At 35.6% G+C, this 26,229-nt stretch overlaps 2 protein-coding genes across 4 annotated transcripts; one reads left to right on the forward strand and one right to left on the reverse strand.

Moving 5' to 3' along the window:
- rtfdc1 (replication termination factor 2 domain containing 1) lies at positions 1 to 22,496 on the forward strand. Of its 2 annotated transcripts, XM_023324568.1 has the most exons (10): positions 1 to 180; positions 442 to 536; positions 689 to 782; positions 885 to 1,024; positions 2,288 to 2,366; positions 15,809 to 15,919; positions 16,434 to 16,488; positions 18,217 to 18,219; positions 20,262 to 20,336; positions 20,793 to 22,496. In XM_023324568.1, the coding sequence occupies exons 1-10, from the start codon at positions 112 to 114 to the stop codon at positions 20,987 to 20,989; spliced, it is 918 nt and encodes a 305-aa protein (XP_023180336.1). In that variant the 5' UTR covers positions 1 to 111; the 3' UTR covers positions 20,990 to 22,496. The 2 variants fall into 2 exon arrangements, with proteins under 2 accessions (XP_023180336.1, XP_023180337.1); XM_023324569.1 differs by lacking the exon at positions 18,217 to 18,219.
- Positions 4,314 to 25,035, reverse strand: LOC102223538 (beta-1,3-galactosyl-O-glycosyl-glycoprotein beta-1,6-N-acetylglucosaminyltransferase 7-like). 2 transcript variants are annotated; one of them, XM_023324567.1, is made up of 6 exons: positions 25,013 to 25,035; positions 8,896 to 9,122; positions 8,610 to 8,648; positions 7,773 to 8,514; positions 6,236 to 6,331; positions 4,314 to 6,125 (listed from the first exon to the last, which is right to left on the reverse strand). In XM_023324567.1, exons 2-6 carry the CDS (start codon positions 9,073 to 9,075, stop codon positions 5,908 to 5,910), a joined length of 1,275 nt encoding a protein of 424 aa, XP_023180335.1. In that variant the 5' UTR covers positions 9,076 to 9,122; positions 25,013 to 25,035; the 3' UTR covers positions 4,314 to 5,907. The 2 variants fall into 2 exon arrangements, with proteins under 2 accessions (XP_023180335.1, XP_023180333.1); XM_023324565.1 differs by lacking the exon at positions 25,013 to 25,035 and adding an exon at positions 12,142 to 13,356.
- Between the last annotated feature and the right edge of the window lie 1,194 nt (positions 25,036 to 26,229).

Genomic DNA, 26,229 nt, shown 5'->3' on the forward strand with positions numbered 1-26,229 from the left:
TTTGAAGTTCTCTCCTCGTTTGTTTACAACCCGAGAACTTCCTGTTAGCTTTACTTCAGCTTTGTCCGTGTTTGCTAACAGCTTCAGTTTAGCTAAACGTCCGTTTTAAAGATGGGATGTGATGGTGGGACGATTCCAAAAAGACATGAGTTGGTGAAAGGACCAAAAAAAGTTGAAAAGGTTTGTGAGTGTTTCTTTATATTTCGTTTAAAATAGGGTGGCAGTCAGTGGCTCGCTAATGCTAACGGCTAAACTTGTTATACGCATGTAGTTATTTGTTGTTTTACCTAATTTAGAGACATTTTTTCTTATAGACATATTTATACTTGCAGAGTTAGTAGAAATTATATAAAGCTTACCTCTGGTGACACGTATTTGTGTTATTAACGAACTAAAGACAAGACTAGTTACTTAACGTAGTAGCCTTTCTGATAACCCCAGGTTGACAAGAATGCTGAACTCGCTGCCAAGTGGAAGTACTGCGCCTTGAGCCAAGAAAAACTCAGGCGACCCATCGTTTCATGTGAACTGGGCAGGTAAGATGTTTTAATCAACACAAAATAATAATAATGATAAATTATATGTTATCGTAATGATACCCATGAGATTGGGCTCATTCAGTTTTACTTTGCATTCTTAAATTAATCTATTTAAATGACCTGAAATATTTGACGATGTTGTTTTCCAGACTTTATAACAAAGATGCTATCATTGAATACCTCCTGGATAAATCTGCTGAAAGACCAAACGCCGAGGCTGTTACGCACATCCGTGGGATTAAGGTATATTTATTGTAAAGTGGAAAAAATGCATTTTGATGTTTAAGCTCAAGTGACTTCGTCTGTTTATTTTATAACCTTTTGGGAATCATTCTGTCCTTGCAGGATATAAAGGAGCTCAACTTGACTGATAACCCTGAATGGGAGGGAGAGAGGAGAAATGCAAAAGGAGACAGATATGAGGACATCCACTGTGGCATGTTCATCTGTCCTGTTGTTGGCCTAGAGATGAATGGAAAGCACAGGTAATAAATAGTATTTTCTTTCCTTATACCTAAAATTGCATAATAAAGACCTGAAAAAAATGCCACACAATGTTTTCATGTAGGTTCAAAGTATATAATCTGGGGCAGGGCTGCATAATTTTATTGATTCTACCATACTCATCAATATTTTGTTTCCTCAGAAAGTAAAGATTTTTAATCCTCGAGTATTGACACATTAAATCCTACTTTGAGTTTTATGTCAAATCCACATATATTAAATGACATCTATCACACATGGCATTTTTTTACCCAGTTGCTCATGTACGTTAAAAATGACATGTAATGTAACAACCAGTTCCAATTATTTAAATAATGAAGTAGATAAATTACATTATCTAATACAATTGAATAAGACAAAAAAATGTTCCATTTTTGCATAATCAAATACACAAAGCCACAGAATTAATATTTAAACAAAGTAAATGTATAACAAAAACAGCATTTTTTTACACCAGTATTACATCATCAGTTCAATTAAGTCAATCCAAGTCTGTGGAACAGTCACAAAATGTCATTAAAATCACTCTGTCCCTCTAAAATTTTTCAGAAAATCTTAAAAATGTATTGAATCTTATCAAGTCATATTGTTTGCTGAATATCATGATATATATTGTTTTGTGAGCAGAATATCACATATCGTATTGTATCGTGAGATTAGTGTAATCTAATCTCACGGACAAAGTCATCTAATCGCTAGATTAGATTACGATATCTAATCTATCACATATAGATTAGATATCGTATCACATATCGTATTGTATCGTGAGATTAGTGTATCGCTACATCCCTAATCTCGGGTATGTTCCTGTTGCAGATGGTATGCTAAAGATTTGTGTCCTTTAGAAATTCTGTTGCAACTCTTTGTTTTATATGTACTCATTATTCTTCCCAGACAGGTGCTGTTTTCTGGTATCTTAGGAATTCTGACATGTCGTGTAATTTTCAGTACTCCCATTACCGCATTTTTAAAAATACTGGCAAAGCTGTAAAGTTTTTAAAGTTAAAAAAAACTGTACAATTATAACTTTACCATCACTAAAGTGAGGAATAATTTTAATATGTTGAAAGTCAATTACAATTGTATCCTTGATTATTAAAATGTTTTTTATCTGCTATGAGATGCAGTGATTGGTCAACAAAAACAAAATACAAGTTTACTTTGTTCATGAAAAAATCCTTAGATACTTGAGAAACTAGGAAAAAACTGAGAAAGCACTTATGCTCTATTTGTTTTCCTTTTAGGTTCTGCTACTTGCAGACATGTGGTTGTGTGTTTTCAGACAGGGCCCTTAAGGAGATAAAGACTGAGATCTGCCATAAGGTAAGCATTTTAATATATATATATATATATATATATATATATATATATATATATTTACTATTCTTATTCTCCCTTTTTTGCTACTTACAAGTATTTTTCATGTCTTTGTGTGATTTCACATAACTGTTTAGTCAGTGAAATGTCAATGGCCCTTGGCTCACTGTTGATCGTATGTGGCTCATTATCTGGTGCCATCCTGGGTTCGACATAGCCTGGGTAGTTGATGGGAAGAGCACTGGTAATGACTTTTTGAAAAACTCAGACCTTAATCTGACAAAAAAAAAATTGTCTGTCCTCCTTTTTATTTTCTCTTCTCGTTTGTACTATGCAATGCACAAATTAAACACAGCACAAACACCCAATACCAACTACCAGGCATAGTGTTGGAGGGGGGATGATTTGGGCTTCCTTTACATGACCTATGTATGTGGAAGTCATTGGTGACAGTAAACCTATCTGTTTACAAAAGTACTCTACAGTAGAGAGAGAGACTATTAATGTGACATGTAACAGTTATGGGCTAAGCAGCTAACTGCAGCTACATAAGCAGCATCAGAAGAGTGGCCTTTAAGGAGCCTGAGGTGTGAAAAAAACAGGAGGCAGTGCTTTTTAGTTTTGGTGAATATATATTAAGTGATTTGAATAAAAAAAACATACAACTTAGCCACAATCAGCACTAACAGAATCCCGGTGACTGTCCAGGTAAACAATGCCAGTGATTCCAGCAATCAAATCAATAGGTTCAAAGATTTTTGGAGGAATTCTTGAGGAAGATGCCAACAGCAAGCCACAATCAGTGGAACAGGTGAGGATCTTTTACTGTGCACTGGAGGCGGGGCTTTAAATAAGTTAGCAGAGTTTGGGCAACACAGGAAGTGGGCCCGCAAAAATAAAAGTCCTTTACTAATTGTGGGTTACAGACAGCATGATATGGGCTCTTTGCACCTCAGCTTCCTCGTTCGGGGAAAAGTGGCTCAATCTTTTCCGATCTATTGCAAAAGGCTCTTTACACTCGGTATTTGCAGGGCTTGTCCAAGGTAACAATTAATGATATACATCGATCCGAAGCCCTGACAAGTAAGCTGGAGAAAGGTTTTAAGATGTACGCCTCATTATACACAGATACGAAGGTGAGTTTTACTTTCTTTAAACTTTGTGGCTAACATTAGCTTTAGCTTATTCTACACATTTTTCTTGTAAAAATGTGCTATTTAAGTATCTAAACATTTTTCATCATTCATTAACGGACAATGTTTTTACCTTGTTTTCAAGTATATTACGTGCGTTTATTGTCGTTAGTGTCAGAGACCAAGTAATGGGGGATTTTACGGTTCAGGCTTTTTGCTTCTGAAGCCTGAGGAACAACAAGCCCATAGCTTAACAGTAGAGCAGCTCTGGTGTCAGAGTTCTAGTTCAGCTGACTGTTCAGGTTCAGAGTTGTTGCTTTTAGAAAAATATGACCGTGTTCCTTAAGGTCTCTGTGTTATTTCGTTTTATTAGTTTTGCATGTTTCGTGTGAAGCAGGACGGTGTTTACAGCGGTGTTTACAGTGGTGTGTACAGACGGATCAGTTGCTCGACTGTCTGGCTCTGGTCTGCTCTCTCGTTCCCATAAACGCTCTTTCAGGCTGAATACAGAAGTGATTTCATGGAAATAACACAGGAGGCTCCTTTACCTTCTTCTTTAGGCTGAAGAAGCTCATCCGGAGTGAAGTAAAGGCTGTAAACTTTGCTGTGCGGCGTTAGCTTTAACTGGTAGCGACGAATATTTACAAACCATCGTCTTCTTAATTCAGGACCGCTTGGAAATCCATGAAACCTTAAAAGCCCATTATATTAGGAAGACAGCAATGTTCATAGTATTGTTTTATTTGCATCTGAAATAAGACTTTGTCTTTTCTAGCATGTTCTGTCTTTGTCTTTTCAAAGCGGAAAAAAGAGAGCCGCATTTGCGCATGCAGTTGTGACGTCAGCGCGGCAGGTGCAAAGAGCCCATTGGCTGAAACAGGTTCATCAGCAGATAAATGACCTGAAACAACAGCAAATCCACGACAGAATTACTGAAAATAACATAAATCAAGGTGTTATAATGGTCGAGTCAAAGACCAGACTTCTTGTAGTATGATCTGCAGATAGGTTTTCTTAAAAAGATTAAACCACATCTGATGTTGTGTAGAAAATGACAATTGTTGCTTTTGCTGGTAAAAGTGGCCCAATGAGCCAGCAAATAATTGGAGATGTACCAGCTGTTTCCCATGGTTGTAGTCGTTTCGTAGTTGCATTGTTCACATTTCCGCTTGACTTTTCTGACCCAATTGTAGCCACATGGGAATCTCTCAGCAATGGAATTAGAAGTTATTTTAGTTATTGACCTTTTAGTTTGACATAACTTCAAGGTTGTGGTTACAATTTCTCTAGGTTAGGCTACTTTTAGAAATAAGGCAGTAGATAAAAGCTGACCTCTTTTGGTGCCTCTGTTGAAGTAAAAGTATGTTGAAGACAGTCATGGTCTAGCTGTTTTGAGTTAGTCAAAAATAAGGCTAAGCTACCAAAAATAACTGTCTTTCTCATGAGAAACTGACCCTGATACAAGCTGGGACTTCAGCTCGTATGGGCTTGTGACACATTATCTTTTGGGGCTATCATGCTGGCTGACTGTAAAGGGTTTATTTTCAGATGTGCTTTTGCGTTCCATGGAGGAACATACTGTAGGAACATGTTAAAATGCTTGCTGGGAAATTTGGAGAATGGGAGAAAATGTTGAATGGTTAGCTAAAAATGTTTGACACGCATTTCTGTTCATTTTCAGTTTGTAGTTGTGTTGAAGAGTTTTTCTATTTGGACTTTAGGAGTAGAATATTAGAATTTTAGGCCTGAACATATAAGAAAAATAGCCCCGTTTCTCAGATTTATGTCCGATTTTTAGTTATTTCATACAATTTAATGACTAATAACTGTAGATCTTGCTTGGTATCTCAGTATTTGTATCTTGGAGCAGGACCACACCTAAACAATTCTTTGTGATATGAAGGTAGAATTGACCTCAGTACATTTCTACAGCTGTGTTTGATCTTTTAATTTCATGGTAAGACTTTCAGAGCTTTCACTTTTTAATAATAATCTAGCGCTTACCTTACATCACAGAAACAAATGTAGCGATAGTCAATGAACAGAATTAACAGAAAAAAACAATTTGTTCTAGAAGTTGAACGTTTCTTTTCACATTGTCTTTATTTTTTTTACATATATTTAATATTAAAACAATAAATTACTTTATAAAAAATTTCCCTTTTAAGCTGTACATAATGTGAAATTATGGTTTTAAATAAATAACTAACTGTTTTTCAAACACTTTGTGTGACAAATATGTCAAAACAGTGTAGACAATGAATAATCGCAGGAAAATAAGAGTTTAATAAATAGTGCAGTTATGCTGCTCTCACAACTTAGGGCACTGGATTCACGTTTTGACATAGACAGGTAGGGAGACTCCATAGATTTATCAGCAAAATGATGTCAGCAGCGATTTCAACACTTCGGTTTCAGAAGTTAATTGAGTTATTGTGGGAGCATAGCAGCCATGATGGATTTATAGGAACAGTTGCCTGGTTCAGGACTTTGTTTCTGTGCCATTGCTCCAAACAGTCTAGTGCCTCTGGAAATGTATTAATCTCAAACTTATTGGCGAACATGCCCTTCTTCTCGATGATCCATGGAATGTCTTCTATCCCATAGACACAGATGTCCCGTGCATAATGCCCTGGAAAAAAAAGAAGAAAAAAAAACATTTAAAGAAAAATCTGAACTGCACATATTTTTCTAAGTTTCACACCCAGTACTGTAAACCAGCATAATTTTACAGTCTTATACCTTTGCAACCATCATGTGTCTTTCCTTCTTGGTCCCTCCACTTGATTGCCCGGATAGCTCCTTCCCAACCTCCATCAATACGACTGCCTGGAGCTTCTGCATGCAACATGACAATGTGAACATGAACAGCTGTACCAAAATTACAGAAGTGTTTTTTACAAACATGAGAAAAACATGAACCTTTACGTTAAAGCTTTAATTTATATTCATACATCATCTCAGAAAAAATGTCACATTCTATTCCACAGAAAAACTTAAAGAAAAATGTAGCATATTTGTTATCACTCTTAAGAAAGTAAGGAAATTTAAATATAATTTACTTTTAAGTAAGATCAAAGCAATCTGTAATTTTGTATCCAAATACGTTTTTAATCTAACTCAAAATGAATTGTAGTGTAATAAATTATTGATCATTAACTGACAATTTTTAGATTTAAAAGTTTTATCTGACAGTAGAAAATATTTTTTTCATTTGTAAGTTTAAAAACTAAAACATTTATAATACTATTTAACCAAAAAAAAAAGATTTCAATAAGACATCCTATGAGGATTTGATTTGTTTTTTTCACTGCTTATGTCATGCAGTCACAGTTCTGATTGCACAAGTATTTCCAAAACATTTGAATTTCTCTGCACTCTTAGAGACTTGTGGATGAGTCCACTTATGTAGTACTCAGTGATGTGATGCATGTATGACTAAAGGGAAGTCTGATTTCTCAAAGATATTCCTTTTCCTGACAAGTAATGGAATGAATTAACTGTTTTCTGTCAACAGCAACAGTCACAGCATCACAATGTCCAGCATAAACCTTTTTTAAAGTCCCTCCCAAAGTCTTTTGTGCAGAAATTGTGTCATACATCCTGGTAAAAATATTGAAAAGCAAGCGCACACCCTAGTTTTATGAGTTCTCTGTTTGTGTAGCCTGTTGGAACAGCAGCTTATCTACAGCAGAGAGGAAATGGATGAGCTCGTCAGGAAAGCCAGCTCTGTCCCCATGTGCCCCCTGGACCCAATGCAGGTGGCGGGAGACAAAAGGACTCTGGCTACAATTAAATAACATCACTGATGGCCAGTGACAGACTGTTGCATTCTAAGGCTGCATTCACACTGCAGCCTGAAGTGACCCTTTTGTAAAATCGAATGTTTTTGCCAGGTACGTTCACATTTTCACACATATGCGACCTGTATGTATTCTGCAGTCTGAACGGACAAACGACCTGAAAGTGTCCCGCATGCGCAGCAAAGGGCCCAATAGCTTCAGCGTTCTCAGTGCCAGGGTGAAATATTCTTTTGCTTGTCTCATCAGTTACTTGGTTGATGTGACATTCCAAATTTTACAAAGTGCTAACAATAAATGATGTAATGCTGTCTCACATTATGTGAACAAAAGCTGTTTGATCCTGTTGAAATGTTTGGCACTTCTTGAGTTTCCTGTGTGGGTCATCCCTCTCAGCATTTTAAACTCATGTCAGTTAAACTCCTTAGATTTGTCCAATTGGATTAGATTGTGTGTGTCTGTTTGCACAAGCAGATTACCTTTTATGTGGTTGAGTGTCACAAAGTAGTGCTCATCTGGACTAAATGTGTCTTTGGACCACTCCAGGAAGTCATGGGCTATTTGGTTTTTCAGAACAAAGTCCACAAAATCTCTTGTGAGAGCATAGTATGCTGTTCCAAAATAAATTTTCAAATTGTGAGGAGGAGGAGGTTTTGTGTGTCTTGGCAGCCTTGGGACAACATGTGACCCTACAATCTCATGATGCTGGAATCGTGTTCTGTGCTTCATGGTGGCTGGCTGTTTGACTCCAGGTGTCATGTTTTTGTCCCTCCATTCATTGCTTTGCATATACTGCACCAGTTCCAGGTTGCTCATGGTTGGGAAATCTTGCCCACATAAATTTATTACTTTCCTCCAAGCTATCGGAGAGGCAGAGAGATCCTTCATGCAGTTCAAGTCAGCTTGCAAGCGTGAAAATCCTGCATATGTCACTTTTTCACTACGACTGGAGAGGAACACGTTATCAAAGCAACTGACGAGCTTTTGTACGGTTTCCTGGTACTCATTTGGAGCCTTGGCATCCACATGTATGCAGTAAACATTTTGTGGCATGTAGATAGCTCGAAGCATGCGAACAAAAATATCCAGCTCTTTGTGAATAGTGACAATGAAAGCCAGAGGATAGTTCTCTTCTTCATGACTCAGAGTTGCGTTGATAAAGTGTAGTTCCTTAGTCAAATTTGAACATTGTAGGTTGGTACTGTGTATATAACTTCCCACCTGTGGAAAGAAGACATACATATTCAGTTTCTTTACAGAGTTGGCATTGTATTTAATTGTTTTTAACAGTTCAGTTATTTAGAATGTACACTCACATTTTTGGGAAGTGCCAACCTGTTGTTCTGTTTCTCGTTCTGTGGATCAGGATTTATTATTTTACTTGTGTTCATTGTATTGCCCATTTTTTAATCATTTCTTTCTTTTATCGCCCTTATCAGACATGCTATTGTTGTATATACTGGTGCCAAGACGGGGCAAATCAATAAGCAAAGTACTGCTGAAATGTTATCAGTTGTCTGTAAATTTTTAACTGCTACCTTGACAAAATTAAGTTGAATGTAAAAGCTGTTGTGAACTTTATCAGTTAAAGAAAATACATACCTGACAGAAATTTTCTCTTTTCTCAATGCCAGCCAGGGTGGGCTTACTTTCAGTGAGGAAAGGTCTGCTGCTTGTAGGTGTTCCCACTAGTTTAGTTCTACTCAGCCAATAAATGATTGAACACGCCACAACCCCCAGGCAGAACAGGAAGCTACATTTTCTGCCTCCAAGCTGGTGCATAATAGCCTTGTTTCACTCTTGTATTTCAGCACCACCACAGCTTATTCCTACGAAGAAACCCAGATTGGTTAGTTTCAGACAAATCTCTCTTTTGGGAATATCAAATAAGGTTAAACATGTAGGTCACATCTTATTGATGAAGCCACTTTTTAGTAGTCAAGTGTACAAAGTCTAGGGGCTAAAAGTGGATATCTGACATGCAACATATAAACTTTTTATTGGCCTTTTTCAGTTCCTTTTTCAGACTGTGAAAGAGTCTGGTCAACAGTACAGTATTATACATTTTGTATCCCATAATGTTAATTAAACTAATAACTACACAAACAAATAAATATTGTAAGTTGTGCTTAACTGTGAAACAGAAGCAAAAAATAATGAAGCAGCTACTTTTCTGTTATAAAACACATTTTTATGTGTCCACACTTTCTTTTGTAAGTCTGGGCCACAAAAATGTCTTCCTGTATTGCAAGGCTTAACATTGATTCCTTAAACCTTGAAAAACATTAATTTTAATGGAGAAGAACTACTTTCTTAAATAAAGTCTCTGGTCAGATGATGGGTGCATTCCCTTAAATAATAATACATTGTAAATAACTAATTTAATAATTTATATAGGACTTTTCTAATCATATCAACCATGGAAAGCATTTTTACCCTATATCAACATTTACACAGCAGCACTAACAAGCACACACAATCATGTACCTACATACAGATCAGTAGACAACTTTGGGTTTAGTACCATGCCCAGCAGCACATCAATATGTGGCATGGGAAGTTAGAATCAAACCTAAAATATTCTTGTTACAGAACTCTTCACCCAGAGCCACAGTTGCATCTGTGGCTTACTTACAACTAAGCCATTGTCAGAGGGGGATTATATGGTTTGGAAATATGTAGATTTTAACACTCATGTCTGTAGTTTTGGTATGCTCAACTGTTGGTAACACATGAATTGGTAGTTTTATTACATCATACAGCTAGCTTTTATTTCTTTTTCTAATTGCATGTGAATGCATAGTGGCTATGATATATACTTTTGTACGCTTAAATGATAAACATTTCATTACTTTCAATATTTGAGCAAACTCTAAATGACTATTACTTCCGTGCCCTTACTTTTTTGTGGATCTGTCAGAGTTTTTTTTAGTTATTGTGGAAAAACGGTATGAATTTAAATGAAAACTTTACTTCTGTGTACACTTCAATGTTTTTGCATTGGTTATCTTGTAATCATTAGAAATGTATATAGAAGCTGTTGTCAGTCATTGTGAAATATTGTGCTATCCTTAAGGTTGGAGCTATGAGGGTCCAGTAGTGCAAATAATTCTTCGCACTGATCATTCAAAGAAAGAGCAAAAAAAGTTCCACAAATGTATTTTATGCAACTATTATTCAGTAAGCTGTTGTGACATATATTGGAAAATGTTCTATCTTTCTTGTCTCTTTTACAGACTTGCCTAAATAAAGCTTAGAGGAAAAAAACTTCACATAAATGGGCAATGGGTAAACATGGATGCTCCAGCTGATTGACAGAGTTGTTTTTACATATCTCATGTTCAAAGTGGCATAAAACCTCTGCCTGAACAAGCAAAGAGATTTTTTCACTCTTCTAAAATCATTCATGATGTACTAGAAAAAAAATAAAAATAAAAATGGCATGCTTTGTTGACTCCCATGCAGCACAAAAAAGGCACAATTCCCAGAGGGAAGTGATATGCTGAGGAAATATGTAGATTTATAGTGTTCTGTTGAAATACTTTTCCCCAGTGGCCGTGTTGGTCTGTGGATTTGATAAGAGAAACAGCAGCTACTTGTATAGGAAATGCCTTACAGCTTTTCTTCCCGCCCTCAGATTGGGTGCTTTGAAAAAAAAAATGTTTGCCTCACTGTTTTTTTGTTTTTGCTTTGTCACAGTTAAAAAAGTTTCAAGTCATGTAAAAAGACAAAAAAACATCCAAGCCAAGCAACGCTAATGTAAAAATGTAATTGCCTTCCTCAATCATGAACATCTGAGCCCTAATGTGCCTCAGAGGAAATCAGCGGTCATGTTTCAAAAATAAAAATATAACTGGACTAAAATGGCTTTAATGGGAAAAAATAAGACTGAAAAAAAAAGAAAACACTGCTGATCAAAAAGAAGAAAAAGTCCCTTGTCCCGTTTCCCTAAATAAACATGTTCTAATCGCTACAATCGTAAGCAGATATTTTGTGGACTGAGACAAAAGGGACATTTTTCGGGAAGGTATGTGGTGACGTTTGAGAAAAAGAGCATCACACTGAAGGTCAAACACAGGGCTGAAATTGTGGTCGGGGTCTGCTTTGATGCTTCAGGAAAGCAGAGGAATTGCTGTAAATGAAAGCACGGTGAGTTCTGGTGAGTTCTGTTCACTACCAGAAAACCCTGAGGGACACTATCCAGTCCTCAGTTCATGACTTTAAGCTCATGCGTACTTGAGTCATATAGCAGTACAGTGATCCACCATTTTCACTTCTGAAGTCCTTAAGAATAAACAAACAATTTTGAAGTTTATAGAGTGGCCCAGTCAAAGTCCAGGCTTAAATCCAATTAAGATTCTGTGCCATTACTCTATTTTATTATCAAAACCATTCCAATTTGTGTGCAATGAAACAATTCTGCAAAGAAGAGTGGGACAAAAATAAAACACTATTTGACACATATTCAAAACACTTGAGGACAGCTGTCACTACAAGCAGTTAATAGGTTGAGGGTTTCTTCTCTTCTTTTTTTTCTATGCTATGTCGGGTTTTAATAGCTTTTTATTCTTGGCGAATTTAAAAATTTGAAATCCACGTTTTGTATTTACATAGGTTGTCCTTGTCTTGGTGTAAAATTTGTTTGATATTCTTAAATATCAGAAACATCAACATGAAACAGCAGAAAACATTAAGGGACAAATACATCTGAACAGTGTAGTCTTTAGTTGTACAAGACAACTGTTCCACTTCCCTCACACTTTTATCTCAATTATTTCTATTCTGTGTACATCAAACTCTTAAATCATCATTTGTGTCAAAAACAAATTCAAAAACATGCTAATTTACCTCCAGTCGGCAGTTCAGTCTGTTGTCTCTATGAAGAAATAACGCTTTAAATCTTCAATCCTCTCAGGCTTCAATGCTCTTCAGAGCTGTCAGACTACAACCCGCACAGAGAAGTCCTCTCCACTAGCTCCATCAAGAAGAACAGCAGCAGAAATATGTACACTACTTCAGAGCTATATTTGGTTGTAAAGATTGCTTTGTTGTGCTCTGGTGCGGGGCTGAGTCCTCTGAGCTCCAGTGTCCAGTATGTTATGCTCGAGTTGTACTCATTGCTGATTAGGTGGCTCCTCCTCATATCCCTGTGAGAAAAGGTTCATCCTTCCCTGGTTACCAGCAGTAACACAAAATTACACACGTGACATACAGGAACAGACTCACTCATTGCACTCTAAGGTTTTTTTCCACTCTCCTCCCACATATGGCTTCCTACTTGCTTGTACTTGTGTTTCTCTTCCTCCTTTCATTTTCCTCTGTTTTACCTCAACCCGTTTTGTCTGTCTCTTTGCTCTTTGCCCCTCCATGTGTAATTAGGTCGTATGTAATGAATCATCCACACAGCTCTTCCTGGTAAATACCAACCCTCTTGTTCGCCTTCCTGCAGATGATCAACTCTAACAAGTTCCTACTTGCCCTATTTGTTGATCTGATTTTAAAGTGCTTCGCTTTCCAGCGGTCTGCCTTCTGTGGTAATGGCAGCATGAGAGTTAATGACTTCAGAGCAACACGCACAGAGGTTGTTTGCTGCTTGGTCAGCTTCTGCGTTTATCCCTCTTCTGTTGGATAGAGCACATGGCCAGAGTCCACACCCACAGTGGGGTATGATCGCACAATAGATCTCTTGCTGGTTGTTCCCCCTTTTAATATTTGTGGGTGTAATTTCCTTTTTATTACAAGGAAGTCATTTTTCTTGTTCTGTTCTTGTGGTACAGACATGTACACATGAAGGATTTTTGATCTCTGAAAATACTTTTGAGTGTAGCATGTTTTGTTTGTCATGTGAAAATGGGTACAAATTTGTTGCCAAAAAGGGTCTAAGCAGAAATTACATTTGCTAGCCATTGTAATGGCAGCAAAGCTTGAGAACTATGTAACTAAAGCTTCATTATTGTTGTGCCACTAGATTATGCAAAGCGTGTACAGTATTGTTTATAGTGTTTTTTTTAATATTTTATGGTAACACTTTATTGAAGGGGTGTGCATAAGACTGACATTTCAGTGTCATAAATATGACTTAACATCTGTCATGAACATGAGTAAGTCCTCATGAATGTTTGACTTTTGTCATGAAGTGTCGTTCTGTAAATAATGACACTTTTAATGCAAAGTTGACACTTTTAATGGACTTTTAATGCAAATTTTAGTAGAACTTTGCATTAAAATTCTATTAAAACTTTAATGCAAATTAAAACTGCATCATTCGGTCATTATTGACCGAATGATGCAAAGTTTACACTATTTTAATGGAATTTTAATGACTTTTAGTGCAACTTTCCATTAAAAGTGGCATTATTTACCAAGTGACATTTCATGACAACAGTTGTAAACATTCATGGACTCATTCATGTTCATGACAGGTGTTGTGTCATGTTTATGACAGTGTCATGTCAGTCTAATGCACACCCCTTCAAATAAAGTGTTACAGATGTTATTACATGTGTGGACAACTACGGTAATTGAATTTTCCTACATTCATTTCATTGTCTCATTACGTAAACTGAATACATCCTGAAAACATGTAAAAAGCTTCCCATATTTTGCTATTTGCCTCTTTTGTCTATCTAATCAGTGCCACATACCCCTCACACATTTTGTTGTAGATTTCCATTAATCATCCTAAACAAACAATTCATTTGCAAGACAAAGCAGGACCACATCTACTTGTTGGATGTGCTTCTCGAACTCATTTAACCCTTGCAGACCTACCTATTGGACCAGTATATGAATCAAACGTGCCCGTGTGAATTTTGTGAAAAATATTAAAATATTAAGACACTCGTAGTTTTTTGCTAAAGCAAATGCAGGTTATTCAATAGACAAACTTATTTTTTGGTTTCTGTTAAATTCAGCATAATTGCTCTTTGATGAAATCACATGTATTTTCAGTTGCATTCTTATAGAAAATTAAATACAGTCACTTAAACGCAAGTACGGTTCAGCCTAAAATTATTCTGCCCCTTGATAGATTTAGGTTTTTTGATGGAGATTTAGGTTTTGCTGATTGAAAGTAATATTAGTTTTATTTTAAGGTCGCTCAGCCACCTAGCTTGTGGCTAATTAATAATTAGCCACAAGCATGACTTCAGTCTGACAGCAAGTTTATGAAAGTAGCTAAAGATTAGGGTGGAAACAAGGAGGAGGCCTTCGTGACTCAAATGCTTTAAAAAGCTCATTACCAAAGAGAAATCATCAAAATACCATTGCAAAAGCCTGCAATAATCATAAAATTGGATTGTTTGATGCATACTGTTATGCCAATTACTTTTTTTTGTGCTGTCATTACGATATTTTTTCAGATCAATCACACTCCGATAAGTAATGTAGTATCCCAGTACTCAATGGAAAATAAGGGAAACATACTCCAGTACAAAATGGATACAAGTAGTAACAAACTTGTTCAGGAGACAACTGACAAATGAGATATATTTTATTTTCTAGCTACTGGGTGCCCCACCCCTTTTTTACTCCACCCTGGGCAACTGCCCATATCAAAAACCACCACTATACTGTATGAATGTTTTCAAAAAATGTTTAAGAAATTAGTTTATTATTTAAGAATTTTAAAATAAGTATTTATCAATATTCTTTATGTATATATATAAAATAAAATTCCCTTCTCACCCACTGCGGGTGGTTCTTATCCTCTGAGCTCGGGTCCTCTACCAGAGGCCTGGGAGCTTGAGGGTTCTGCGCAGTATCTTGGCTGTGCCAAGGACTGCACATTTCTGGACTGAGATGTCTGATGTTGTTCCTGGGATCTGTTGTAGCCATTGGTCCAGTTTGGGGGTGACTGCCCCGAGGTCCCCGATGACCACAGGCACCACTGTGGTCTTCACCTTCCAGGCCCCCTCCAGTTCCTCCCTGAGGCCCTGGTATTTCTCTAGTTTCTTGTGCTCCTTTTTCCTGATGTTGCAGTCGCTTGGTATTGCTACATCTACCACAACGGCTTTCCTCTGTTGTTTATCCACTACGACAATGTCTGGTTGGTTCGCCATTACCATTTTGTCTGTCTGGATCTGGAAGTCCCACAGGATCTTAGCTCTGGCGTTCTCCGCCACCTTTGGGGGTGTTTCCCACTTTGATCTCGGGGTTTCCAGTCCATATTCTGCCATATTAAATCCGTTTTCCATATTCATATATATATATATATATATATATATATATATATATATATATATATATACTGACGTATAATTGTTTCAGTTCCTTTTAATAGAAAAAGTTTTTGTTGAATGATAATCACTTAAAATTTTAGCGGTATGAATAATTTTGAGCTCACCTGCTCATTACAACAGTTTTAGGTTCTTGATTGGGACTATTTTAATCCTTTATATTAGTCAAAGATTTCAGTATTTTATCCAATTAGATTATCCATCTTTTGATTTTCTGTTGTCTTTTTTTTTCTTTGTATGTTAATTGTGTTACTTTAAATTGTTTTTTTGCATTTCAGTGTGGGGATCCTTTTAAAGATGAAGACATAGTTGTGCTTAATGGCACAAAGGAGGAGGTCCAGAAGCTGAAGGAGAAGATGGAGGAGAAACGTGTCAAAGCAAAAACCAAGGTGAATTCTATTATAAAAATTTATGAAGATGCATTGGAGTTTTTCTGACCATATTGGTAGGCTTGCCATGATAACACATTTTACTGTATTATAAATTGTTCCATAAAGTATTGAGATAAATTACACCATTGTTGTTTTGAGACCATTTTCTACTAACATAATGATAACTACATAATAATGCAACTATACACCTAGGCCTGTCACAGTAATAGATATTATTGGACGATACATTTTCCAAGAAATTATTGCGATATACAATAATATTGTTTTGAGATCGTTTTCAAGTGATATGTTAGTAATGGCATAATAATTCAAGTTTGCCTTCTCAAAGACTAATAAAATAGATAAAACACAACGAAGGCCATTAATTAAATGGTTAATATGATGTCTCAAAATGGAAATTATGGAGCTAATTTTAATTTATTATGTGATTGATTGATTATTGCAACAGGCTTATAGAGTATAGGGATAATTAATTTATTTTGTAATCATAATCTTCTTATCTTCTTTACAGAAATCAAAGAAGAGCAAGGCAGTTGAAACTGTCTCTGCACCACCAGAATCCAAAGGTCTGTTTAAAGCCCAATGGAGGAATTATGTTATTCAAAAATTGATTTGCTTAAACAAAATTATACAGCTTATAAAAGCTGTTCCCCATGATTTGGATATCACTTTGAATGGTGCAACCTGTCTATCACCAAGTTGTCTTTGAGCCTAATGACATTTATAGCTTATCGTGACCCCACAACTTGACTGAATATAACACAATTTGTTTATTCTAGAATGTTCTATCCTGGTCCTCAGCAGCCCTGAGTCTGAAGAATTACTTAATGAGCCATAAAGACTCACCATTAGGCCTACAAAACCTGTTCATCGCCTGTTTATTTAAATCAGGTGTGTTAGAGCAGGGGCATATGTAAAACTCTGACTGTATGTTCCAATAGTCAGGATTAGAAAACTCTGGTTTACTCCATGCAATAGATTCATTACTGTTCAATCCAAATTCACATCCAAAATACTTTATTGATTCTAAATAACTTCCTGTTACTTGAAGTAGACCTATCAAGTAATAGGTCTACTTGAAATTAAGTGTCAAGTAGACCTATTAATATTTCCAGTACTAAAAATTCTTTTGGGTTACTTTTTTTTCAGCTAAGAACTTGATATATCATTACTGCATTGCAACATACTTTATGTATTAATTTAGCCTTAATACATAACGTAGGATTAGAATGAATAAATGCAAAAATAATAATAATGCTATTTTTAGTATAAAGAAACATTTATCATTTCTATACTAGAACGCCTCTCAGTAGTTGGTGGCTTCCTGTTTACAAAACACAATAGTTACTCAATGAGGATGCTTGTGTAACAAGGTATGCTTTAGAGGAGAGCCAACTACAGTGCCTTACAAAAGTATTCACCTCCCTTTGTCATTTTACTACCTCACAATCTGGAATTAAAATTGATTATTTCAGGGTTTGCATCATTTCGTTTGCAGAACAAGCACAATTAGAAACTCTGCTGACTTTTCTGTATACTACTACATCTGCTTTACTCATGGATCTGCACAGCTGTAGTGGTTAAGGTTTGTAATAGGGCTGGAGAATAAAAAAAAAAAGAAAGGTCACACCATCAGTATGGCAGTATGTCAGATAACAAAAAGACTAATGAATAGTTATTGATATCGACTGATATGAAACACTAAAATTGTGATAGGATTATTGTCCAGCCCTAGTTTCTAATCAGACCTTATTCTGTACTCCACACACTTGGGTTTTGCAGTTTCTAAGGGACACAGTCAATGTTGTCATTTCCTAAAGATGCTTTATTGATTCTCTTGTCCCTTATTTGGATGACAGTACCAATTATTTTCTCGATAATCAGCCTTGTACTGTACAACTAACCTGGATCAGATTTTTTGATTTTTTTATTTATTTATTTGATTTTCAAAACATACATTATATTTTAATTTTATTCATTTAATTCCATCTGTTCCTCTGAAAATAAATGATAATCTTAAGAGACTCATTGGTTAAATAATAACCTGTCTGTCTTTTAATTAATGACATTGTTTGGGAGTCATCTAATACAGTTCTTCCTATGGTAGTGAAGGGAGTATCTTAAGAATTATCTTAAATTATTCTCAAAAAATTATCTTAATTTTTTTCTTTTTGATGTTGTTGACTGCATGTAGTTTAGACTCTATTTACATTTTGTTCTTTTTTTTTCTTTAAACCTTATCTCCCTCTTTAATGCTACATTTTTGATTGGAAAAACACTAACTGATCCAACAGAAGGTAACCCTCTGTCTTACTTTGATCGAGTTGCATTATTTTACATTTAAAATATGTTTTCAGCTTATTTTTCTGTGGTTTGTCTTTGTAGTTACATTATCTGCTTGTGCTTGTGAAATAGCAGTTTTTTCAACAACTTAACCACATTGGGAAAATAAACTGTTCAGCCAATTCAGTTAGGAATTCTTTTTTTGTTTTACAAACAGTGTTACCTAGCAGACTGATTCAGACATGTTGTTTATCTGTCTCCCCTTCTCTCTATGTCTCTGTTTCTTTCTGTACTCCTGGAGGTACAACACTGCAAGCTTTAATTTAATAAGAAGTCATTTGCTGTGCAGTGAAGCTCAGAAATTACATTGGTTGAACCTCAGAACTCTGCGTCCATGATAAAGAGATAGAGGAAAACACAGAATTATTTATTTCCAACATCACATATGATGAATCATATTTTAAAAACAGTAGTTATAATTAAGGCTTAAACTAATAATTAGTTTAGTAATTAATTAATCTATTGATTATTTTGATGATCAACCAGATAAAAATTGACCCATTCTGCAGATTTTTCATTTGACCACTTCAGCTTCTTTTTTATACAATATTGGAAGTACATTAAAAGATGCAAATGAACAAACTATTAAGTCTATTTTTTTAAATAAGAAAATAAACATTTATTGTGTAAAATGAAATAAAAACATTCCTTTAGCGTATGCCTGATTATTTGGAGCTAAGGAGGCATTTACAGCTAAAAAGTACTTCTAACATCAATATGTGAAAAGCTCTGCCTTTTCTGCCTTTTTGTTGATTATTACTTGACTGACCGATTAATAATTGGAGTCTCTATACTGTTTTGAGTCTCTGTACTCCAGTTAACGATTAATCAGTTACTAAATTAGTTGACAATTATTTCATTTTATTAATCTTTTCAGTCCTAGTTTAAATAAAATTAAGGAGTCTCAGAAACACCTGGAAGTAGCAAATAGTTTTGGGGTTTTTTGCATCAAAACAGTGGGTAATACACTTAACCACAAAAGCCTTTGTGCACACTTTATGTGCAAGACTCAACTGCTGAAGAAAAACCAAGTTGATGTGTATTTAAAGATTACTGCCAAAGATTTAGACAAACTACTGAAATACTGGGAATACATGTTGACATTCTGATCATTGTCAAACTGGATATTTTTGGACCATACTTTCTAAAACTGTGAGATTGTTGTCCATGAAAACAATTGCAGTTCAACAGTTTGTGAAATATTCAAATCAGCCTGTCTGGTGATGTTAAAAGCCACTTTTTCCTCCATGCTGATGCTTGGTTTGAACTTTCACAGATGAATGACAGCTGAATGTCAAAATGCATTGACCTGTTGGTATATAATTGGCTACAGTAGACAAAAAAATTGATGTACCCAGTAAAGTAACCAAGGAGAACAAGTCTAACTACATGTATGGCTATTTTATTTTCTTCTTTTAGCTGGTACAGCTTAAATTTTCTGCACAGTTATGTATTTGGGAAAAAAAGCTTTGGACTTTTCTGTCCAAACAATTTACATTCAAAATTATTTTGAGTGTGATTTTCTTGATTATGAAAGAAATGTTAAACGGCCCAAATAAAGGAGGAACTTCTCATGAGTCAGGTCATACTCTGCATTCTGAATCTTGGTGTGGTTTCCTGTTGATCTCTTATCTGACTAGAGAACAAGTAGCTAGCTGCAAAACAACAATTGCAGCCAGCAATTGTGTCTTAATTAACTTCTCCATCAACTTAAAAATCTAGGTCTTTGTTCTGCATGTATGAAAGTTATTGATCATTACAGCACAAGGAGTACACAGTTTTCAGTCTTTGTTCATTATAAATCAGATTGCAGCTCTTCTCTTTTTATGGATTTATTTGGTTTTCCCAGAGGTCTTCTATCTTCCTCCACTTATCAGAATCCCTATCTCCCTTTAAAACATGTGTTAAACAACACTAGTGTCTGAATACAACAGTGCTTTTATGATATTGGACACAATGTGTTTCTGTGTCTTAATTATTTTTTTCCCACCCACAGAGGATGCCCAGTCTCCACCAGTAGATGTAGCTGGGAGGAAATCACAACAAAATGGAAACGAGAGCAGCCAATCAGGTGGATAAACGCAATTAGCTGAAGGGCTTGGAGACAGAGCTTATGTTTAGACTGAATCAATGCTTACAAATGAAGTATTCTTTCAGTATTACTGCAAAAATCTCCCTACCTTGAAATGACAGGTAGACAAAACAAAACAAGTGGTTTTGTCTGATTATACTTCTTCTGGTATCAGAAGTTTAAAGTCTTCATGATGACTTTAAAATTTTACTAAAATTTGTTTGTGTAGAAAACCTAACAAAACTTTATTTTTCAGATTTTCTTTTTTATAAATTTGTACTTTTGAGATATGAGTAAATGGAATTTTAGACTTATTTTGTAATAAATATTGCTGTTTAGATTATGCTAAATTTTCATGAGTCCCATCCTTTTTGAATATCATTTTGTCTACAACTGTACGTATATCTCTTTTATTTGCCATGCCTCACCCTGCTGCTGTGTCTTTCTCCCTCCCAGCTGTGGCCGGACCTTCTGGTGCCTCCAGCTCCACAAAATGCTCCAAATCTTTGGCAGCTTCTGCCACCAAGAGGTCTATCCAAGACATGGAGGAAAAGTCTGAGGCTTTCAAATCCCTCTTCACCACCCACAGCTCTGCTAAACGCTCTAAAGACCAGACATCCAACTGGGTCACTCACACACCTTATCACTTTTAACAGCTATTTCTCAGTGCAGAAAACATGTTATTTTGTTGTTTCTTTTCTTTTTTTTTCCCTTTTTTTGTAAATTCATTAATTCAAATCCCTCATTATGTAAACACCACACACGCATCATTCAGCTGACCTTTAATAAAGTCACCAGTGTGCAAACTCATTCCCCATTTACCTGTTCAGTTCCCAGTAGCACCTTGTTTACATGCTGTGAACATTTTGCGAACCCCTCCCTAAGCACTTTGACGTTGTTTTGTAACCTGATGTCCTAATGCAATTCCCTCATGTATTCCTCCATACCTCTGTATTTTCAGGCTGCTAGTTTGTCTCTGTCACCTCTTATCTCCTTTGTTTGTGCTCCGTACTACTGTGCCCTCATATCTAGGGTTTATCTCTTTAAATCCATATCTATATGGCTAAAGATTTAAAATCCTGATAGAAAACAATGTTGCGTTCAACTTCACTCTAACCGGAAAATAGTCTTTCATGTGACTTTGGAAAGTGGCTCATGCTGCCTTATGCTTTACTGCAAAAACTGACTTTATTGAAATACATTAGACTGCGCTGTTTGTCTTCAAAAGATTTGTAATTTGTAATTGCTCTTCAATTTGTTTAATTGTTCATTAAAAATAAGTTAAGAACATTATGGTACTTCAAAAATGATTTAAGCATATTAAAACATCTGATGCATAAATGTACAGAAATTGAGAGCTGTGACATGATATGATAACTGGAAATTTATTTTGTCTAAGTCCTGATTTTTACTTTCAGGCATCAACAGGTTTAGCAATTAGTTTCTTCTTCAAATGACAACCTTCTTTATGTTCAGCCTTTGGACAGGAACTTTGCTCTGAAAAGTGAAAATCTGTTACATCTTTAACCCTCATCTCTGGGCAGTCTTTTCTTTTTTCCCTAATTTTCTTCTACCTTTTTGCAAATTAGCTATTTTATTGCATGAAGGCAACAGATGTCTCACTAATTATTTTTGTTTAATCAGATTCTGTTTTTTTTCTGCAATGATTTCCCTGTGCTCTGTGCTGTGCAGATTGGGAAATAAAATGCTTAATTTGTGTTTATTACATATGTTGCATGTTTGGATTAAGGTTGTTTGCACCAGGCTAAAGCAACACCAAATTATAGTCTTGCACTTGAGAAAAAGTAGATAAAGCTTCTGTTCAATGACTTGCAAATTATATACTTTGGTTTATAGAAGTTTATAGAAAATACATTATTTTTCTAAACATTTATTTACCAAGTATTTTTTTCTATGTGGCAGATGATTTCACAAAGTCAGAACAGAAAGACTGTGTGTTCTGGAAAATTGTCTTGAATTTACCATTCATAAAATATGAGGCAAGTTTCACAACGTAAGCTTCCATACCTACGGGTACAAAGACATCTCTAATAGGGAGAGTGATTCTGGTCAAAGAGTCAAGAAGTTTATACAGTTAAAACAAAATGTCTTTGGTCTTTGGTGCATCAAATAAAAAGACTCCTTTTCTTCTGTGTCTCAAGTTAAATCAGAAAAAATTCTCTTTTTTAGCTCATTTGCTAAATGCTGCAATGAAATAGTAAGAAACTGTCAGATTTATATAGACAATCAGAAGTTGACATGCAGATTGATTACTATCTTGGTAAGCAAAGAGAGGAATCCCAAATAATTGTGTCATGGCTTTTGAAACCTCTGATAGGTTAAGTGATACCTTTGAGTTAACTGGATGCACACCTGAAGCACACTGCTTCTTTGACACAATGAGAAAGTCAAGAGAAATCAGCCAAGATATCAGGGAGAGAATTATGGAGCTTCACAAGTTTGGGTCATCCTTGGGACCAATTTCCAAAATCTTGAAGGTGCTGTATTCATTTGTTATACACAAGTGATGGGGAAATCCAACCATTATACTGATCAAGACAGGCTTTGTGTCTCAACGATGAACATGTTTTGCTCTGAAATGTGCAAATCAACCCGAGAACAAAAGCCAAAGACCTTGTGAAGATGTTGGTTAAAGCTAGTATAAGACTGTCACTTTCCACACTAAAATGTGTCCATGGGCTGAAAGAACACTGAATGAAGAGGAAGTCTTTACTGGGGAAATATATCTATGTATGTACAATTTTGATTCTTGAAGACATGAATAAGTAACTATTTGACATTTGTTTTCTTTCTCATTGTGACATTTTCACATATTCAACAAGTTTGTACAATTGACTCATTCTCTTACTTGCTCTTTATTATTTCCACTGTTTCATCCGTCTGCCAGCCTTTATGTCTGGGGTGCCCTCTACACCCTGTTTCCAAAATAAAGCAGAATTTATGCTCTCGTGGTTGGATATTAATAATGCCACAAAAACATGGCATTATAAATCAGTTTATTTTTAATACGGATTTGAAATAATTACACCTGGGTAAATTAATCAATTTTTAATATAAAGTAGCCTGAATGTCAACAGTAACAAAGCTTAGGCTATTTGTTATATAGATTATTATAGTTCTTGCTTATATTAAATGACTTCCAAGTATTCTATACTGAGACACACAAAGACAGAATACACTAAAAAGAAAGTAAAACCATGGGGCTAAGGAATCGTCAACTACAATATGCAGCCTGTCCCATCCGGACTTTTAAAAATTATTGTTAATCTTTTTTTACAAATATTTTGCAGCACCTGTATGGAAATAATAGCTTAAAATAAAAGAAGGGTTTAACTTACATTAGAACTTTAAGCTTTCACGGATGAACAGGAACTAAACAATGAAAACTTTAAAAAATGTAAAGTCAAAATGACGTAGATAATTTGTGTAATCTACTTTAATTTTATTAAAATGTTATCTGACCTAAGAAATATGTCTTATTACTGATATTTTCCTGTGATTACACAAGACAAATTATTAATCGCCTCGTTTTGTCTTTTACTGCCTATGTGGGGAGGGGGTGTTTAACTGATTTGAAATGATAAATGTTGGAATTATACTGCAAAAAATATATATAGATGTATATAATTTAAATGTTCTGTCTTTTCTATCTAAATATCCATGTGACTGTATAATTCATAAATTCGTAACCAATTAATACTTGCAGTTCATATCAAACACCCCTAAATTGGACCATACCATTAGTGAAGTAAACTGTTACAGTAGGAGGTGTCACATGACCGCTTTCCTGTAGCTGCCAAGAATTACAGTTGTTCACTAAACTCAAGTGTAAGATGACGGATTACATGAATTTACTGACATGATTTTTTTATGAACTTTTTTGATAACAAACATTGACAAATGACTCCAGAGGCAAGCCCCTCTGTTGTTTCCTTTACGTCTGCTGCGACTATTTCTTACCAATCTTGTCATTCCGCACCCCGCAGCCTTCCGACTATATTTTATAAGAAATGAAAAGCTAAGTTCTTTTCAAGGTGGGTGTCTGCCCTCCCCCCTCCCTCACTGGGTTTTCTCACTCTGAGCGCTGGAGCAAAGCGCGCTCTGCAGGAAGTGAGAAAATCTGTTGCTTAACCTGCCTCCGTTTCTGAGACACATGTTCACTCAGATCAAACTCAGAAGAATTGGCTCTTCCGCACGCCACGAAAACGAGCTATTTCTTGAAGAATAACGGAGCGTACAGTCGTGTTTCCATTTAAGTTGGCTTATATAGCTATTTATGGTGGTTTTGTGCAGTCCTAAAACACAATACAAAGAAATTGTGTAAAAAGATATAAATGCCCAGCTTACATTTGCAGTTATTAACCCACTAAGCAAAAAGGAAAAAAATAAATAAATAAAATACTTTAACTTTAAGAGTGGAAGAGTACACAGACCTACAAACATTAATTAGTTGAGTTAATTTACAACTTGTGAGCTGCCCCTGTGACTCAAAAATTGGCCAATTAACAGGAAACAAATGTTTAGAACAGATTATTTGCCATTGTATTCATTAATCTGCAATGCTAATGATAAACACATGGTAGTATAGCCTAAATATTTCCTCACACCTATAAAAAAACAAGAAGAGCACGAGATACAATCTAGGAACTACTTACATTGGTCATGAACGCGCATCTCAAAACTAGTCTGAAGCAGCCATACTGTCAACACCTTGGTATTTGCATTCTTTTTTCACCAAAAGGTGGCGCCTCAGAACCATGTGACACTACGGAAATGGAACCTGGGTATTCCTACAGTCTTAAATCAAATGCCGATAAACTTAATATCACATATATACTTTACAGTAATATGTGAACAAACAGCATTGTGGAGTCAAAAAATCACGCAAGATAAAATGGAGGAAAAATTTACAGCAAAGTTCAGTTGAAAAATAACATTTAAACACATCATCCAAGAAAGTGTAAATATCATCAAACCTACCAAGACGTAGCTGTCTACCTAAACTAACAGGACATTCAATGAAAGGAGAGAAGAATGTTGCATGTTATTTTGGACAGGTTATACTAAGATGTGAATTTCCCTCTGGAATCAATAAAGTATATTCATTCATTAATCAGAGAAACAGCCAAGAGACCAATGATAATACTGGAGGATTACAAAGATCCACGAATCTGGTGACTTGGCAGTTATCACAACTTGTGACTAAATTTTGTGACTCAGATTTGTCACAAGCCATTGGACATATTTGAACTTTCTGCCCTCCTTCACAAGATGTTACATGTATTGGAAAACTAACCCAGTGGGCCATGGTGAAGGCAGAGTCATGCTGTGGTAGAGCCTTTTCTCAGAAGGGATGGGGAAGCTGTTAAGAGGTCATGGGGATATGGATGGAGAATAGAAAAATAATACTGATAGAAAGTCTGATGGAAGCTGTAAAAAGGCAGTTGGTCCTAACATTTAGCCAGAGCTGCTATGGTATGCATATATGTATGTATGTATACCTCTAAACCATATATCTATGCAAACATATATGGTTTAAAAGATGGAAGCATATCCATATGTTGTCCCAGTCAAACCTGAAATCTGAGGGAATCTATGGCATGACTTGGACATTGACGTTCACAAAGGTTTCCTAACAAACTCTGCAACAAAAGGTGATTCCACAATGTTATGTGGCACACATTTCAGATTTTAGATGTGTTTGTTTCCTGTCTCCTCACAGCAATACATGATTTATATTGGTCAGTAAAAACGTACGAGTTAAATACATACTAGTCTACATTGTAGTCTACAGTAGGATACATTGAACAAACCCTCAATATTGTAATGAGAAGATTGAACCACAAGATGGCAGCAGATGCATAGTCATGGC

This window comes from Xiphophorus maculatus, chromosome 20 (genome assembly GCF_002775205.1).
Source record: "Xiphophorus maculatus strain JP 163 A chromosome 20, X_maculatus-5.0-male, whole genome shotgun sequence".
Classification (NCBI taxonomy): domain Eukaryota; kingdom Metazoa; phylum Chordata; class Actinopteri; order Cyprinodontiformes; family Poeciliidae; genus Xiphophorus; species Xiphophorus maculatus.